This window comes from Jaculus jaculus, chromosome 12 (genome assembly GCF_020740685.1).
Source record: "Jaculus jaculus isolate mJacJac1 chromosome 12, mJacJac1.mat.Y.cur, whole genome shotgun sequence".
Classification (NCBI taxonomy): Eukaryota; Metazoa; Chordata; class Mammalia; order Rodentia; family Dipodidae; genus Jaculus; species Jaculus jaculus.
Window position 1 is genome coordinate 59,086,458 of NC_059113.1, and position 19,197 is coordinate 59,105,654.

At 43.4% G+C, this 19,197-nt stretch overlaps 1 protein-coding gene across 1 annotated transcript in view; it reads left to right on the forward strand.

Annotated features, from left to right (window-relative positions):
- The first annotated feature begins 258 nt into the window (after window positions 1-258).
- Cdr2 (cerebellar degeneration related protein 2) overlaps window positions 259-19,197 on the forward strand; it is a 31,405-nt gene continuing 12,466 nt past the window's right edge. Inside the window, exons 1-2 of the mRNA XM_004670210.2 lie at window positions 259-425; window positions 9,673-9,785. Coding sequence (XP_004670267.1) covers window positions 347-425; window positions 9,673-9,785 — 192 coding nt within the window. The 5' untranslated portion in view covers window positions 259-346. The remainder of the gene's footprint in view (window positions 426-9,672; window positions 9,786-19,197) is intronic.

Consider the following 19,197-nt stretch of genomic DNA (forward strand, 5'->3'; position numbering starts at 1 on the left):
GCCTGGGGTTTGAATCGCATCGCCGGTCAGGGAGGGTTCTGCCAAAGTGCCACGTTGGGCCGGGCTGCGGTGTGTGGAGCCGGCTCGGGGCGCCACCCGGGGCGCTCGCTCCCGAGCAGCGGCTCCTGGGGTCTGTTGGGCCGCGCGAGGCGAGCCTGGGAGCCCGTGGACTGTGTGGCTGCCGGCGGGTGGCTGTGAGGAGGCGGCGCGGCGGAGCCTGGGCGGCGGCGCGTCCCGCCCGAAGGCGGCTCTGGCTGAAGGCGGCGGGGCCGGGGATCCACCCGGGGCAGCGGCCGAGGTGGGACGGCGGCGGCGGGGACCGCTGCCCCCGGAAGACCCAGCGGAGATGCTGGCGGAGAACCTGGTGGAGGAGTTTGAGATGAAGGAGGACGAGCCGTGGTACGACCACCGGGACCTCCAGCAAGGTGAGGGCGAGGTCGCCCCGCGGGTGGGCCGGCGGGCCCGGGAGGCTGCCGGCGCGAAAGTGCCCGAAAGTTGCTTTCGCCCGCTCGGCATCGGGGATGCGGGTGCCGGGACCGCAGCGCGTTCACCTGCAGCGCATCCGCCCACCGCGGGCAGAAGCCGGTGCGCAGCACTGAAGGAGGCTTGTCAACGGGCTGCCCAGGATCGCCTGATTTAATCCTGTGTGTCTCCTCCGAACCTGCGTACCCTCTCTAGAACCCAGGAAGCTACCCCCTTCCGAGGCTGTGACTCCGCTGCCTGCCACCCCTACCCCGGCGAATTCTAATGCGCCTTTAGTGGTCCACAGGGGCTGGGAGCTGTCGCAGGTGCTAGGGTGCTGGTTGGCAGGAGCCGTTTCAAACCCTCTGCATGCATGCATGCCTGCTCCGGCTTAATCCGCACCATTTATTTAATAGATGAGAAAGCGGAGGCTGAAAGAAGTGGCTTGGGAGCAACTGTTGATGACCCCACACACTCAGAACGAAGAGTTGTAGATTATTCAATCACCTCTCTCTTCAGTTCATCTTACAACTTTCTCCGTTGGCTGTGTAAACTGTTTTCCTTTTAGTTTTGCATAATTTACCGGATGACAGGTGAAACTGTTTGAGACACTTCTATCACTTCCTTCGCTTGGCGCTCCTTGCTTTTAATTAAAAATTACCCTCCTTGGCTTTCTTTTGTATGGTGCCTCCTGAGAACAAGCCCACAATGTGAAGCCAGAGACCCCTGTTTTTGCATGTTAATGGCAGGAAGCACTTGGGAGACACTGATAGGTCCTTAATTAAATCCTCCCAGTAATATTAATGCTGTTAGTACAAGTAGGTACAGCTAGGGGAGCTAGGTTTTACCTCAGACTCCAGACAAAACATAACCACTATGCTGAATAATCCTCAGAAATTCTCAGACGCGTCCTCTGTTTTTGCTGTTCTGTATAAATCAGTGATTTCAACTGTAAACTTGCTGTGAAAGTTAGCGTCTCGTTTAGTTGACTATTAAATGATGGTGGTGCTTGTTCATGTTACCACTGAACTTGGCAGAAAAGAATGTGGACTTAAGTGACTCAGAAGAAAAAAAAAACAAGCACTTTTTTTTTTTTTTGAGAGGGCGAATTCTTAAACTAGTGTGTAATGACTTAAGCCAAAGTGGTTCTCCTGTGCCTATAGGGTTGAGGTATTTTAGTAATTACCATGCCTGTTAGCCACCATATTTCTCTATGTCCAAAAGTGTGGCACTTTTTTTGTTTGTTTGGTTGGTTTTTCCAGGTAGAGTCTCTCTCTGGCCCAGGCTGGCCTGGAATTCACTATGGAGTCTCAGGCTGGCCTTAAACTCACAGTGATCCTCCTTCCTCTGCCTCCAGAGTGCTGAGATTAAAAGTGTGCACCACCACCACCATGGCATAACTGTGGTACATTTTAACACATCTATTTTAGGTTTTCCCCATAAAATTGATGGCCTACTTTGATACTTTCTTAGGGACTAATGAAGCGACCACCGTGCATTGTGAAAGCAGTTTGTATAATCAAGCAAATTACTCTTCTGTATTTAAGAAACATCCAAAGTATTTTTTTAATCTCCCACATCTAGCATCCTGTGTAGCATATCATAGGAAATACTTGCTTTTTAGCATTTGTTAAACTGAACCACTCACAAGATTACCATTTCATGGCGGGCTTCCATCTGAGCCTTAGTCCACACTGGCCCTCCCCCGTGGGAGGCTAGCAGGAAGAACCAGTTGTAATATTTCAGTCTTCTGACAAGTAAACAGGGCATACTGGGGTTATATGTGAAATTCTCTTTAACCTCTGATCAAGTTGTCAGATCTTCAAGTCTAACAATCCTTAACCTCTGGACCTCGTTACTGCCAACTTTCATTTGGAGTTTGTTCTGTACTTTCAAAGGGCTTTTACATGCATTACCAATGGTGGACTTCGCCATAACCCATGATAAGGGGTACAGATAGAAGATGTAACATTCCACCTATCCAAACTTGTACATATACCCCCCTACAAAGACTGTAGTATGGATAAAGGCATCTTTCATTTTATTTTATTTTTTTTTCGCTCTTTATTTTTTTTTTAATTTTTATTTTTATTAACATTTTCCATGAGCATCTTTCATTTTATTTGTTTATTTGCAAGGAGAGAGAGAATGGGTGCACCAGGGCCCCTAGCCACTGCACAGTAACTCCAGATGGGTGCACTACTTTTGTGCATCTGACTTTACTGGGTACTGGGATTCCAACCTAGGTCATAAAGCATTGCAATCAAGCACCTTAACCACTGACCCATCTCTCCAGCCCTGAGGGCATCTTTTCCCCGAATTTTGCTAAATTACACATTGTGTGTTTGTGTGTGTATTGTGCTGGGGCTTGAACCCAGGGCTCAGTTCGGAACAAGACAAACAATTGTACCGCTGAGCTAGCTAGAGCTAAACTTGTAACAGATTTTAAAACTTAAAAACTTGTTCATTTCTCAGGAGCTTGCTTTCTCAATGTTAAATTTTCATCTAGGCAATAGGGCCACTGTCCTAGCCAACTACATGTTAGACAGGATTCTTGCTGTTACGGAGTTGCAATTCAGGAATTTGTTCACTAGAGAAGCCTGGGGTGCTGGCACTTGCAGGCCCTTAGTGGGTATTTACTGCTGAGTATAGTTTGGGAACAGCTCTGCCTCTTTACATAGATTGATTAAGCAGCTCTAGTAGGATTTTGTCATGTGTTCTTTTAAAATACATATTTGGGGCTGGAGGGATGGCTCCATAGTTAAGGGCACTTGTTTGCAAAGCCTGAAGACCCAGGTTTGATTGCCCAGTACCCACATAAAACCAGATTCACAAGGTGATGAGAAAATGAGAAAGGTGAGATGGGCGTACCAGGGCCTTTTTACCATTGCAAATGAAAGTGGCATGTGCCACTTTGTGTATATGGCTTTACATGGGTACTAGGAAATTGAACCTAGATCATCAGGCTTTGCAAACAAACACCTTTAACTGCTGAGCCATCTCTCCAGCCCCTTGTGTTGTGTTTTTTGTTTTGTTTGTTTGGTTTTGGTTTTTCAAAGTAGGGCCTCACTCTAGCCCAGGCTGGCCTGGAATTTACTATGTAGTCTCAGGCTGGCCTCAAACTCATAGTGATCCTTATACTCGAGTGCTTGCTGGTATTAAAGTTGTGCACCACCACACCCAGCCAAATAGCATATTTATTTGCAAGGATAGAGAAAAAGAGGGAGAGCATGCCAGGGCCTCCACCCACTGCAAATGACCCCCAGATGTATACGTCCCCTTGGTGCATCTGGCTTTATATGGGTACTGGGGAATCGAGCCCAGGTTTTTACACTTTGCAGGCAAAGGCTTCCATGGCTGAGCCTCTCTTTAAAGTCTCATTTTCAAAGTCTTAGGACTGCTAATTTTTTCCCTTTAGCAATGGATGCCATTTTAAATAGATAATGCTCTATATCAAAATTTATTAGGGCATTCTTGTTTAAGTTAAAATAGCTGAAACAGTCTAACTTCAGTCTATTCTGGTGTCCATTCATACCTTGTTAGAAACACATCTAGCTGAGTACAGGCGGAAAGGCTTTGATGAAGAAAGTGTTTTGTCAGAGTTGGCACGCTGATACTGACAACTAATCTTTGTGGGTAGATCTTTTCTGGGACAGCGGGAGCCTCTTTGCAGGTAATGATGGTGCTTGCTTTGAAATGTGCCCCTCGAGAACAAAGCGGACTGACTTCAGAGACTGGATTTTCTTTTAGGCCAGCTGCTATTATAGTTGTCACTTGGTGAGCTATGGGAGCTAAGAATTAGGTGTCAGGTTTCAAATATGTGGATCACCAAATGAAATCTTAGTTTAAAAGAACCCCAAGATTTCTTGTCGAGATGAATACATCTCTAATTTCTGATATACACCTAATTTGCTGAATCACTGTTTGGAGGGGCATGAAAACTGACATCATTTTTCCTTGATGTTTATGTTCAGATTTTGTGTGTTCCCATTAGAGTAACGCTGGCAACGATGACGCATTTGACTTTGTAATAGGAAGTGCTTTCAACCTTAACATTATTGAATTACTGCTATAGACTGCAGTGAACATGGGAATATTGCCCTCATCTTTTAACTTTATTTACATGGTTTGTTTATAAGAAACTGAAGTAAGATGAGAAAAGTATAACAAATTTAAAGGTTCCAAAATTCTGGAAGAATGATTCTTTAAAAAAAAAATAATAATCACTCAGCTACTAGTGTTTTTTTTTTTTTTTTTTTTTTTCTGCCCAAGGCATATTGCTGAGTGGAGTATCTGTTTAAAGCTAACAGTTTACACTATCAAAATAGACTATTAGGGCTAGGGATTTTATATATATATATATATGTATGTGTGTGTGTGTGTGTGTGTGTGTGTACATACATACATACATACATACACACATACATATACATGCTTAGTTTTCTGGGTTTGAGTCTAGCTTCAGGGAAAAAAAAGTACATACCAAAAATGACTAATGAAAGAATATGAAACAAAATAGTCACCAATATGTAATTCTCAGGCTTGCAGTAAATCTGCATTTTTAGTTTATGCCAAAACCAGGCCTGTTCTATAGGATTTTAAAAAGACAACTTAATGAAAATCCTTATTGTAAAATAGAGATTAAACAGGCTTTGAAACTATATGGTTTCCTTTTCTTTTGTGCCTTAATTAAAAAAAAAAAAAAAACAAATAAGGGACATTCAATATTCTCCCATTCCCCCTCCCAATTACTTAGAAAACCTTCTTGGGCTTACTGCCAGCTTTTGGCTCTTTTTGGTTATGGAAGCCAGATGCTTCACAACAGGAAGCGAAAGGTTTTTTTAAAGACCGAAGTCCTTGTCTTTAAACTAATGGATGAAGTAATATCCTATTATACAGTGTGACTTCACAGCCAATTTCTTGTAGTTAAGCCTTGACTTGCCAAAATTCTCATCATCCTATAAAATATTCAGGAGTCTGGGCCTTTAGATTACAGAGCCAGGTGGGACTCTGTTAACTAGAAATAAGGATTGAGATAAAGATCAGTCTCAACTTGTTCTTCTTGGCTGTTTACTGACAGCAAATAAATAAGAGGCTGAACTTGGCCCCTGCAGGAGCAGAAAAGCTGTCCTGCTGTTAAAGAGTCTCAGCAACATATAGTGAGTGAGTGGTCTTCAGTAAGCCTCGATTCCCACGGAGGTTTCATTTGTTTTTTGCAAGTGGCAAGAATCTTTTTTAAATTTTTTTTTCACTTTTTTAGAAAGAGAATTGGGTGCACCAGAGCCTCTAGCCACTGCAAACAAACTCCAGATGCATGAGCCACTTGCGCATCTGGTTTTATGTGGGTCCTGGGGAATCAAACCTGGGTCCTTTGACTTTGTTGGCAAGTGCCTTAACCACTGAGCCATCTCTCCAGCCCAAGAAAGTTTTACTTATTTGAAAGAGATAGAAAGAGGCAGATAGAAGGAGCGTGCCATGGCTTCCAGCTGCTACAAATAAACTCTAGATTCATGCACTACCTTGTGCATATCTGGCTTGCGTAGGTCCTGGGGAATTGAATCTGGGTCCTTTGGCTTTGCAGGCAAGTGCCTTAACTGCTAAGCCATCTCTCCAGCCCAATTTTCAGAATTTTTGGTTATGTAAATTCATTGTACATGATATACCACCTTTTCTTCCCCTCTTCCTCCTGTTTCCCTTGTACCAGTAGTTTTGCTTCACTTTCGTGTCTTACGTGTGTGTATGGTTTTATGTAACTATTTCAGCTCAAGTTTTAATTGCCAGTGAGGAACATGTTTTGTGAGTCTCTAAACCTTCCCAGTGAGGAATTAACATTTTGCACAGGCCTGAAGGAAAGACTTATGCAGTATTTGGTAATGTTTTTATGCTATGTTTTTAATAGCGTGTTGGCTTCTGTGGGCCTGTGCACACATTACAGTCTCTGTGAGTACAGAATGTTGATTTCTCTTCAGCTTCTCATAATGCCTTTTTTTTTCTTTGAGGCAGTGTCTCACTGTACAGCCCTGGCTTACCTGGAACTTGTATGATTGTTCTGTCTCTGCCTCCTGAGTGCTGTGATTGCAGGTATACACCACCGTGCAGTGCTTACAGTTACCTTTTCATTTGAAAAGAAGATATTAATGTGCTTTTGTATGTGCTTTACTGGCAGAGCTGACCATAAATACCCAAATAACCAAATTCTGAGTTTCTCATTGCCATCAGGGAAAATGTGGATAAGATTAGGTCCCTCAACTAGAAAAATTTATATTTTCTACCTTAAAAATAGTTATTGACATACCTTTCAAGAGCCTTAAAACTAGGCAGATATCCACTAAGGCATCACTTCAGCCAATAATTTTTTTTTTGAAAGAGAGAGAGAAAATGGGTGTGCCAGGGCCTTCAGCCACTGCAAATGAACTCCGTGCACCCCCTTGTGTGCATGTGCGACATTGTGCGCTTGCATCACTGCATCTGGCTTATGTGGGACCTGGAGATTCGAACATGAGTTCTTAGGCTTCACAGACAAGCACCTTAACAGCTAAGCCATCTCTCTGGTCCCTATAACTCCAGATGCATGAGCCACTTGTGCATCTGGTTTTATGTGGGTCCTGGGGAATCAAACCTGGGTCCTTTGACTTTGTTGGCAAGTGCCAACAAAGTGTTTTGTTTGTTTGTTTGTTTTTGGTTTTTCAAGGTAGGGTTGCACTCTAGTCCAGGCTGACCTGGAATTCACTATGTAGTCTCAGGTGGCCTTGAACTCATGGGGATCCTCCTACCTCTGCCTCTGAGTGCTGGGATTAAAGGCATGTGCCACCACGCCCGGCCCATAAATGCTTTCTAGTAACACTTCTAACATGAACTGAAGTGACTTTCCGTCATACCTAGAATATAGTTTCTCTACCATGGCCTATAAAGTCTATGTGATCAGATCCCTGCCTGCTTCTCCCATTTCATCTCACCCACCCTCCCTCCTATGTCTCTCCTTACTGGCTACTTATCAGGGTGCATAGAATGTGCCAAGTTCTTGCCTGGATCTTTCACAGTGACAGCTTCACCCTTCAGCTGTAGCTCAAATCTCTCCCATTTCTGAGATCTCCTTTTCTAAATTGGATATTTGTTCACTATCACCAATTTAGCTCCCCTCCTCTCCTTATAATACTCTGTTATCAAGTTAGTTAACAAGACCTTACAGCTTTTCCTTTCAAAACATGCTGGAAGCCGGGCATGGTGGCACATGCCTTTAATTCCATCATTCAGGGGGAGGCAGAGGTAGGAGGATAACTGTGAGTTCAAGGCCACCCTGACTACATTCCAGGTCAGCCTGGGCTAGAACAAGACCCTACCTCAAACAACAAAAACATGCTGGAACCCTGCTTCTTCAGCCCATCTCCACTCCTGGTCCAAGCCACCATTGTCTCTCACCAAATAACTGCATTGTCCTGTCCCTTTGCTCCACTTTAACCCTTTCAGTCTGTTTAAATAGTAGCTTACACTGAGCTTCATCTAATGTGGGGAAAAAGTCAGTCTGGACCTCCTTAATTAGCTTCTGCCAAAGTTGTCCTGCCTTGGTGTTTCCTCCAGTTTACTCCTTATGCTCCACTCACTGCAGCCTTGTTAGCCTCCCCTCCCATAATACTCTCCTCCTCATCATCATCATTTCCTCACAGGGCCTTTGCACTCGTTTTGCCTCTGCCCTGAAATGCTGCTCCCCCAGATCTACATGGTCATTTACTCAGTTCCTTTAAATCTTTATGGGAATATCACCCTTGTCACACAGTTCAACTCACATCACACTCCTTTCATGCATCTCCTCGCTTTATATGCTTTCTTGGGTACTGTTCTTTATGTTTTATCATGCTGCCCCCCCCAACACTATAAGCTTCATGAGGCAGAGTAGTATTTATTGGAGTTCCTTATAATCCCCAGTGTTGAAACATCACCTGCTATGATGAACACACACACACACACACACACACACACACACACACACACGTTTGAATGGTGCTTCACATTTGTAGGTATAGTCACTTAATTGCTCTCTAGCTGTCCTTAATAGCTTGAGAATATATCAGCCAAGCAGGAACTTCACCTATTTCATGCACTGCTCTAGTGCTTAGCAACAGAAACATTTGTTTGCAAACCCATGCCTGCTCTGATACTTTGCCGGAGTATAGCAACCTGGTTTGAAAGGAACTTTTTTTTTTTTTTTTCGTTTTTTTCTTTTCTCAAGGTAGGGTTTCGCTCTAGCCCAGGCTGACCTGGAATTCACTATGTAGTCTCAGGCTGGCCTCAAACTTATGACAATCTTTCTACCTCAGCCTCCCAAGTGCTGGAATTAAAGGCATGCACCAACATACCTGGAAAATACTTTATTTACTTATTTTGAGAAGGATACAGAGGCAGATAGAGGGAATGGGTGTGCCAGGGCCTCCAGTCACTGCAAACACTCCAGACACACAGATAGGGAGATTGCCATGAGTTCAAAGCCACCCTAAGACTACATAGTGAATTCCAGGCCAGAGTTCGAAATACATGGCAACCAATTTTGCTTGGACAGTTGTGCTCACAGAGCTGGATTAATGAGAACTTTAGAGAGTAAAGATTTGCTTTGTTGATCCAGAGTAGACTGTCAGAATTTGAATAAGCCTATTCCATTAGTAAATGACAGTTTTTGTTTTGAGGTAGTCAGGTGTCCCAGGCTGGCCTCAGCTCACTGTTAAGACAAGGATGACCTTGAACTTCTGATCCTCCTGTCTCCTCCACCTGAATGCTGGAATTATAGGTGTCTACTGTCCCATTTTATGGGATGCTAGGAGGTGAACCCAGGCTGACTTGGAATGGAACTCACTCTGTAGCTCCCAGGCTGGCCTCAAGTTCACAATGAACCTTCTACCTCAGCCCCAAGTGTTGGAATTAAAGACATGTGTCAGCACACCAGGCTCCGATAATGGTTTTTGTAGAAATTATAATGCTGATTACTATTTTTTATGTCTTACAAGTAAGGGTTCATGAGATAATTTTTTTTTTTTTTTTTTACCTGCAAGAAGGCCCCAGTTCAAACTGAATTTTAAGTAGAACTCCTAATTTCTTTTTAGGCCATCCTGCATTTCATTGGCATGTATGCATTCAGACTTGCTTCATTCTTACTTTAAGGAGTGGGTTATAGAAAATGTGAGCTCACTTTTATTATAAGGCTTGTTTGTTGTGTTATAGATCTCCAGCTTGCTGCTGAACTTGGGAAGACGTTGTTGGATCGGAACACAGAACTGGAAGATTCCCTTCAGCAGATGTATACAACCAATCAGGAGCAGTTACAGGAAATTGAGGTAATACATTCAGTGGAGAATACATTCCACCTCAAGGTGTTGCTGTGATACCAGTCATATCCACTATAACAGAAGAATGATTAGAAGCATTGTTTAATTTTCATAGCCATCAGGAAAGATGAATACTTTCCTTAGATTTTCCCAAAGTTTAAGTCTGCTACGATTAGAGGTTTCTCTCCAGTGAAGTACACAAGAAGCAAATGGTCCAGTATTTGCTAAATATGTAAAGCAAAATGAAACTGTAGGTAGTATACCTAGTTTATCCATTTTTCTGTGCTCCCTGATATGATCTCATTTTCGTTTTGATCGATTTTTTTCTCACTGACTTTTGGGTTTTTGAGATAGGGTTCTGCTCTAGCCCAGGCTGACCTGGAATTCACTATGTTATCTCACGGTGGCCTTTGACTCATGACGATCCTCCTACCTCTGCCTCCTGAGTGCTGGTATCAAAGGTATGTGCCACCAAGCCCAGCTTCACTGAAGTGTTTTTAAAGCAAACTTTAACAAACTGAATTGAAAGTTGCTGGACTAAAGCTTTAAAATGGGAAGTATTGTTACATAAATGACCACAGTGAAGTAGTCCAGTTATATGTAGGACACTTGACTGTAAAGAATGTAATTTTGGGGCTGGAGAGATGGCTTAGCGGTTAAGCGCTTGCCTGTGAAGCCTAAGGCCCCCGGTTCGAGGTCGGTTCCCCAGGTCCCATGTTAGCCAGATGCACAAGGGGGCGCACGTGTCTGGAGTTCGTTTGCAGAGGCTGGAAGCCCTGGCGCGCCCATTCTCTCTCTCTCCCCTATCTGTCTTTCTCTCTGTGTCTGTCGCTCTCAAATAAATAAATAATTAATTAAAAAAAAAAAAAGAATGTAATTTTGAGCTGGGCCTGGTGGCGCACGCCTTTAATGCCAGCACTCGAGAGGCAGAGGTAGGAGGATTTTCCGTGAGTTCAAGGCCACCCTGAGACTACATAGTGAATTCCAGGTCAGCCTGGGCTAGAGTGAGACCCTATCTCAAAAAAAAAAAAAAAAGAATGTAATTTTGGTTACTAATAAGAAGACCCTCCTACCAGAGCACTTTCCTCTCTGTCCCAGACTTCTCCCAACACTCTCTTGTAGGGACTTTCTCATTTCTCGTTGCTGACGCAAACACTTGACCAAAAGCAGCTAACAGGAGGAAAGTTGTTTATTTTAGCTTTCGGTCTTGAAGGGAAGCTTCATGATGGCAGGAGAAAGATGATAGAACAGAAGCTGGACATCACCTCCTTGCCAGTATCAGTTGGACAACAGCAGCAGGAGAGTGAGCCAACTAACACTGGCAAGCTTGGGTTACACCTCAGGGTCCACCCCCAACAACACACCTCCTCCAGCAAGGCTTCACCTCCCAAATTGCCATCAGCTTGGGACCAAACATTGAGAGTTTATGAGGGACACTTGTTTCAAACCAACCACAACCTCTCAACAAAAACTTGACAAATTATAACTCCTTTAAATTGCTATAGGAGAGCCAGAACTTTGATGTCTATGTGTAAACAAAGACCTGAAGCAGTCACTGTGATCAGTACTTACTGGCTCTTGATTATTTATTCTTCCAAGTGCAAGAATGTGGGCCAGAGAGATGGCTCAGCAGTTAAGGAGCTTGCCTGTAAATCTATTCCCCAGGACCCACATAAGCCAGCTGTACAAGGTAGCATATGCGGCTGGAATTTGTTTACAGTGCCTGAAGGCCCTGGCCTGCCCATTCTCTCCGTCCCTCCCTCTGCCCCTCTCCCTCTCCCCTCCTCTCTGTCTGTCTCTCTCTTTCTGTCTCTCAAATAAAATCAGTGAAAATGTTTTAAAAGATTAAAAACCAAATGCTGGAACTTCAAAGAAGCACAGTTATGCAGTCTTTGCCTTAGAAGTGGTCATATTACACATATTCACTTTTTGTATATATATAAACCTATCACCAAAACTAAAGAAAATGGGGCTGGATGGTTAAGGCGTTTGCCTGCAAAGCCAAAGGATGCTGGTTCAATTCCCCAGGACCCTTGTAAGCCAGATGCACAAGGTAGCAGATGTGTCTGTAGTTCTTTTGCAGTGGCTGGTGGCCCTGGAGTGCCCATTCTCTTTCTCCCTCTCTCTCTCTCAAATAAATAAAATATATTTTAAGAAAAATTTTTAAAAACTCAAGAAAATGTATAATCTCAGTCTTTGTTTTACATGATAGCAATAGTTAAGGTGTATACATTAGAACTCTAGGTCTGGAGAGATAGCTAAACAGTTAAAGACATTTGCTTTTAAGCCTCTGGCCCAAGTTCAATCCATCCTAGCACCTAAGCCGGACATGCAGTGGTGCATGCATCTGTGATTTTTTTGTTTTTGTTTTTTCAAGGTAGGGTCTCGCACTAGCCAGCCTGACCTGGAATTCACTATGTAGTTTCAGGTTTGGCCTTGAACTCACAGTGATCCTCCTCCTTCTGCCTCCCAAGTGCTGGCATTAAAGGTATGCACCACCATGCCCAGCTGTTCATCTGTGATTTGAATATACCTAGGCAATGGGAAGCAGACCAGAGGAATCTGAAAACTCACTGGTCAACTAGACTGGGACATGCAACAACAAAACTAAAGAGACCCTTTTTTATTTTGTTTTGGAGGTAAGGCCTCACTGTAGCCCAGGCTGATCTAGAATTCACTATATAGTCTCAGGCTGGCCTCCAACTCAGAGCAGAGCGATCCTCCTACCTCCACCTCCCGAGTGCTGGGATTAAAGGTGTGCACCACCACAGCAGGAATACATTCTTATGATGATACTGAGGTCACCAGGTATTTTTTTAGTACATACTTCATCAGGTATTGCATAGAATATGCTTAGTTGAATTTCACAACTTACAGTTTACCAAAAATATAAAAAGATAGGGAATTTGGGTATTAATTACTAAACTAACCAAACATTAATTACTAAACTAATCAAACATTAGGAAACTCCTTTTCTTCCTTGTTTCTTACACTTTGTTTTCCAACTCATTGGAAGGTTTCACTGAGATACATTCGTTGTATGTGGGCAAAAACACTATCTCAATACATTTCAGGAATGTTTTCTTTTATTTAGAGGAAGGGGAGAGGAGAAGGACCGAGCACACCAAGGCCTTCTGATACATGCACCCCTTTGTGCATTTGGATACTGGGGATTCAAACCTAGGTTGTCAGGCTTTGCAAGCAAGTGCTTTAACCACTATGCCATCTTTCCAGCCCTGCATTAACATTTTCTATGAAAGCATCTTGACAATGCTGCAATGGATTATTTTAAGCATGTCTTCCAGGGTTAGTTGAAAGGAGTCCAAATATGTGTGATTAGTAGATTGATGCCTGTTGGTTAATGTAGGGGATACCAACATAGTGCCTTATGATTTAGCCTTTCTTTCTGCCTTTGGGTGATTAAGACAGATCATTCACATTCAGGAAAAAAATCCAGGGTCTTTGAGTCTCTAAATCTACAGTCTAGTGTCATCCATAGGATGTTGCAAAGTATTATAGGTATGAAGTATTCATTTTAAAATATGGTTGATTGGCTGGATGTGGTGGCACACACCTTTAATCCCAGCACTCGGGAGGCAGAGGTAGGAGGATCACCATGAGTTCGAGGCCAGCCTGAGACTACATAGTGAAATCCAGGTCAGCCTGAACTAGAGTGGGACCCTACCTCAAAAACAAAAACAAAAACAAAAAAAAGTAAACTATGGTTAATTAAATAAACATAAAATTCAATTGATGTCTAAAGCTATTCAAATAAATGTACTCTGTATTACTTCCAGAAACATTCTCATAAGTCTCTTGTTCCTATGACACAATGTAGCCCCTTGATTCATAAATCTGAGTATCACAGATTTTAGGATCTTATTCTTTTTTGACAACTGGTTTTTTTTTGTTTGTTTGTTTCTGTTTTGGGGTTTTTGTTTGTTTGTTTGTATTTCAAGGTAGGATCTCTGACCTGGAATTCAGGATGGCCTCACAGCAATTCTCCTACCTCTGCCTCGAAGGTCACTACCATCTAAAAAGAGAAAGTTCTCTATCCAAAAATGAGAGTAGCATTAATATATGGGTATGAACATTAAGAGAAGTGCTTATGCCGGGCGTGGTGGTGCACGCCTTTAATCCCAGCACTTGGGAGGCAGAGGTAGGAGGATCGCCGTGAGTTCAAGGCCACCCTGAGACTACAGAGTTAATTCCAGGTCAGCCTGGACCAGAGTGAGACCCTACCTCAAAAAACCAAAAAAAATAATAATAATAAAGAGAAGTGCTTACTGGGCAGTTTGATGAGCACAGTATATACATTTAGCCAGACAGCAGCAGACATTACATCCCTAGGGCTCATGACTACCCCTGTTGCAGGTTTTCAGTATCAGGGATGTATTCCCTCCCATGGAGTGGGCCTCCAGTCCAATTAGAGGGCAATTGGTTTCCCCCATAACAGATGTGCCACTATTAACACCATTGGCTCATTTGGCCTGGCTGGCCAAATATAAGGCTTGCGATGTCCACTGTTGAGTATTTTCACTGGTGATTTTTCTCTTTCCCATTGAACTACATGCAGCATGGCTTTTTCCAGCTTTCTGTCAGCTGGTCTACATGGAGGTTTTCAGCTCAGCTCCAGCAGGGTTTCTCAATGACTTGCAGCCCAAGTATGTGAAGTCTTCAGCAATAGGGTCTTACCATCTATTCCCGGTGGGAAACCAAGGGCCTCTGGCAATGGCCTATAATGTTTGGGGGGCATCAGGGACCTCCCTGGCCAATAACTCACTGGAAGATATCCCCCCCCAGCACTGAAAATTTTCTAGTAACAATCTATGGCTCCTTAGTGTTCCATTGTCCCAAAAAGTGGGTTTCCCTATGACTTATTTATATCCTCTTAGATTTTGAATAGCCTTGCACTGTATTCAATGTCTTCCCCTGACCTCAGAAAAAAATTGTTTTTAATTTTAATTTATTTGAGAGAAAGATAATGGGCACATCAGGGCCTTTAGCCACTATAAACAAATTCCATATGCATGTACCACCTTGTGCCCAAGTTCGATTCCCCAGGACCCACATAAGCCAGATGCACAAGGGGCACATGTGTCTGGAGTTTGATTGCAGTGGCTGGAGGTCCTGGCATGCCCATTCTCTCTCTTATTCTGTCTCTTTTTCTGTTTCAAATAAATAAATAAAATATATTTTTAAAAAGAAATTATTGAGAGAGTTTTTCATTCACTTTTCATTCACTCATAAAATACTGATTTCAGAAGTATTTACCAACCTGGGCTAGAGAGATGACTTAGCGATTAAGACACTTGCCCAGGACCCATGTAAGCCAGTGCACAACTTGATGCATGTGTCTCAAGTCTGTTTGCAGCAACTGGAGGCCCTGGAGTGCCCGTTCTCTCTCTGTCTCGCTCTCTTAAATAACTAAAATATTTAAAGACGTATATCAGCTACCTACTATGTGTAAAAGACCACGAATACACACAACAGCCCTCAAGGCTGCAATGGGAAATGAGGAGAAAGGAGAGAAGGACAAATCAAGCATTGAACATAATACACAGCAGAATATTAATACATGGAGTAGAAGTACAGAATGCTTTAGAACTCTTAGGAAGGAATAAAGCAGGTCACCTTGAAGGTGAAGTCACTTTGAGAGGCAGACTGTGCTCGACTGTGGTGACAGTTCACACAGTGGAGCACACAGCCTGCTGACTGCTTCAGTGACTGTAAGATAGCGTTAGTCTCCTTACTCTTCATAGCTTCTCTCTGTGTTTCCCTCTTCCATCTAAAACAAAAACCAAACAGAAAGCCAAAATTGGCTCTGGATTCAAGAAACTAAGATGTTCAAATTAGCACCAAATAATATTCTGACAATCTTCATGCTTATCTGAGGCCTATTTCACTACCTCATTTAATCTTTTATCTCATTTAACCTTTTTTTTTTCCCCAAGGTAGGGTCTCACTGTAGCCCAGGCTGACCTGAATTCCCTATGTAGTCTCAGGGTGGCTTTGAACTCACAATGATCCTCCTACCACTGCTTCTGCCTTACGAGTGCTAGAATTAAAGGTGTGTGCCACCACACTCAGCTTAACTTTTTTTTTTGTTTGTTTTTCTTTTCTTTTTTTTTTTTTTTTTTTTTTTTTTTTTTGGTTTTTCGAGGTAGGGTCTCACTCTGGTTCAGGCTAACCTGGAATTAACTCTGTAGTCTCAGGGTGGCCTTGAACTCATGGCGATCCTCCTACCTCTGCCTCCCGAGTGCTGGGATTAAAGGCCTGCGCCACCATGCCCGGCTTTTGTTTGTTTTTCGAGGTAGGGTCTCACTCTAGTCCAGGCTGACCTGGAACTCACTATGTAGTCTTCTCAGGTTGGCCTTGAACTCACAGCAATCCACCTACCTCTGCCTCCCAAGCACTAGGATTAAAGGCGTGTGTCACCACGCCTGGCCTTTAACTTTTTTTTTTAAGACATGTGTGTGCATGGATGTATGTGGTCACTCGTGTGGGTGGGTGTGCATGGAGGCCAGAGGTAGATGTCTGGTGTTCTTTATTGCCCTCTCTGTTTATTTACTCAGGCAGCAGCTCTCAGCTGAGCCCACAGCTCACTGACTAGGGTAGTCCAGCTTGCCCTGCCTGTGCCTCCCGAATGCTGGGATTACAGGTAGGCTGCCAGTGCAGCTGGCATTTACTGCACGTTCTGCAGATCTAAATCCTGTACTCATGCTTGCATATCTAGCACTTTCACACGAAGTCATCTCCCCAGCCTCTAGTCTTTAAAAAAAAAAAAAAATATATTTATTTGAGAGAAAAAGAAAGAGGCAGGTAGAGAGAAAATGGGCACACCAGGTCCTCCAGCCTCTGCAAATGAACTCCAGATGCTTGTGCCACCTTGTGCATCTGATTTACGTGGGTACTAGGGACTCGAACATGGGACCTTGGGCTTTGCAGGCAAGGGCCTTTGCCACTAAGCCATTTCTCCAGCTCTCTAATCTTTTTTATTTAAAAAAAATTGTTTTTCTTTATTTGAGAGAGAGAGAGACAGAATAGGTGTGCCAGGGCCTCTAGCCACTGCAAACAAACTCCAGATGCATGAGCCCCCTTGTGCACCTGGCTTACATGGGTCCTGGGGAATTGAATCTGAGTCCTTTGGCTTTGCAGGAAAACTGCTGTACCTCCAAAAAAGAATAGTCTAGGGCTGGAGAGATGGCTTAGTGGTTAAGGCACTTGCCTGCAAAGCCAAAGGATCCTGGCTTGATTCTCTAAGACCCATGTTAGCCAGATGCACAAGGGAGCACATGCATCTGGAATTCATTTGCAGTGGCTGGCAACCCTGGCGTGCCCATTCTCTCTCTCTCTCTCTCTCTCTCTCTCTCTCTCTCTCTCTCTCTCTCTCTCTCTCTCTTCCACCCTCCCTCCCTCCCTCCCCCCCACTTTCATCCCTCTTTCTCTCTTTAATCCCAGCACTTGGGAGGCAGAGGTAGGATTGCCATGAGTTTGAGGCCATCCTGAGACTACATAGTGAATTATGTGGGGCCTGGGGAATCAAACTTGGGTCCTTTGGCTTTGCCGGCAAATGCCTTAATCACTAAGCCCTCTCTCCAGTCCTCTCTCAATAATTTTTTTCTAAACTGGAAGTACTTGCCTCTAGAGATTTTAAAAGACATGCAAGGAGCTCTGGCCTCCTGTTTGAAGAGTCGGTTGCAAGCCCTCTTCCTTGCAGATAGCTAAGTTGAGGCATGTGAACCACCTCTCAGAGCCTGTTTGCTCCATTGTGCAATGTTGAGGAGTGCTTGCTTTACAGTGGTAGAACATGACTGAGGGGATGAGATCCTGGAAGTAGTATGCTTTGTGCCATATAAATCATATCACTTATTTACCCATATCTTCAGAATATTTATAGTGAAAAAACTCATTCCTAAAAAGTAAATCCTCTTGACTTATTAGAAAATAGGTCAAAAAATTTGAGGCTGCAGAAATGGCTTGGCAGTTAAGGCACTATTCTGCAAAGCCTATGGACCCAAGTTTGATTTCCCCAGAACCCACATAAGTCAGATGCACAAGGTGGCCCATGTATCTGGAGTTTGTTTGCAGTGGCTAGAGGTCCTCGTCCACCTATTCATATTCATTCTTTCTCTCTCTCTCTCATAAATAAAATATTTTTTAAATTGACAAGCTTTTTTTTGGCAATTCTTTGTGAGAGAGAGAGAATTGGCATGCCAGGACCTCCAGCCCTGTAATTGAACTCCAGATGTGTGTACCACCTTGTGTGCATGTGCCACCTTGTACACTTGTGTCACCTTTTGCGTCTGGCTTTCATGAGATCTGGAGAGTCAAACATGGGTCCTTAGGCTTCTCAGGCAAGCACTTTAACCACTAAGCTATCTCTCCAGCCCAAAATTGATAAGCTTTGAATTGTATGAATATAGGTGGCTTTTATTTTCATATTAATGGCTCCCCACCACTGTATTTTTCTGTGGGAAAAAATATATTTAATCAGGAGAAACAGGTTTGGAAGGTTATTTTGGTACTAAATTCAAAGGAATGGGCCATAATCCCTGATTTAAGGATAATCCCAACCCTGCTAGGAAGCCACATTTTCATGCCTTTCCTTCCTTATTCTTTAAAAAAAAGAAAGAAAAACTTCCTTGCTCATGTGACATGTGAGCGCAGGTATACGAGCCAGAGTGCGTGTGTGGAGGTCAGAAGACAACCTCGGGGTGAATCCTCTGTCTTTCACCTCGTTTGAGGCAGGGCTTCTCACTCTGGATTCTTGCTATTAGTGTTCTTCCACTTGCTTTCAGAAAATTCTCCTGTCCCCGCCTCCCAGCTCGCTGTCATTATCAGTATGCTGGAGTTACGGAAGTGACAGAAGCCTGCCATGGCTGTGGCTTTGGATTGGGTCTGGGTGTTGCACCTGGCTGCTCCAGCTTGAGCAGCACATGTGCCGTCCATTGAGCACCTCCCCAGTTCTCCTTATGTCCTTTGATTGGGTCGTGTGCATCTGTTTCTGCATTTCAGGCTAGGCTTTACAGCTACAAATGTGTCAAATGATCCCATTGGCATTGCTTTTCCTTGGTGGTAAGGGTGGCCTGTGGGATAGCCTTCACATATAACCTGAACCTTGTATCCACAGTTGACGTGGCGTTCTATACAGAGGTCTAGACAGCAAGATAAAACTCACATTTAAAATTCAGTATTCTTACTATAAGGTAACATCATTGTCTACTTTCTACCAATCTGACATCCCTCTTCCTCCACAGTTTTGCTTGAAAAATCTCCTTTCCCTCTAATATGGCAGTCATATTTGTTTGAGACTATGTACCATAGATTCTGAATTGAGAAAACTTAGGACATCAGAAGCATCTGTGTACTGTGAGGCAAGTAATAGATAATAAATTTGTCCATTTCCTGCTAGATTCAG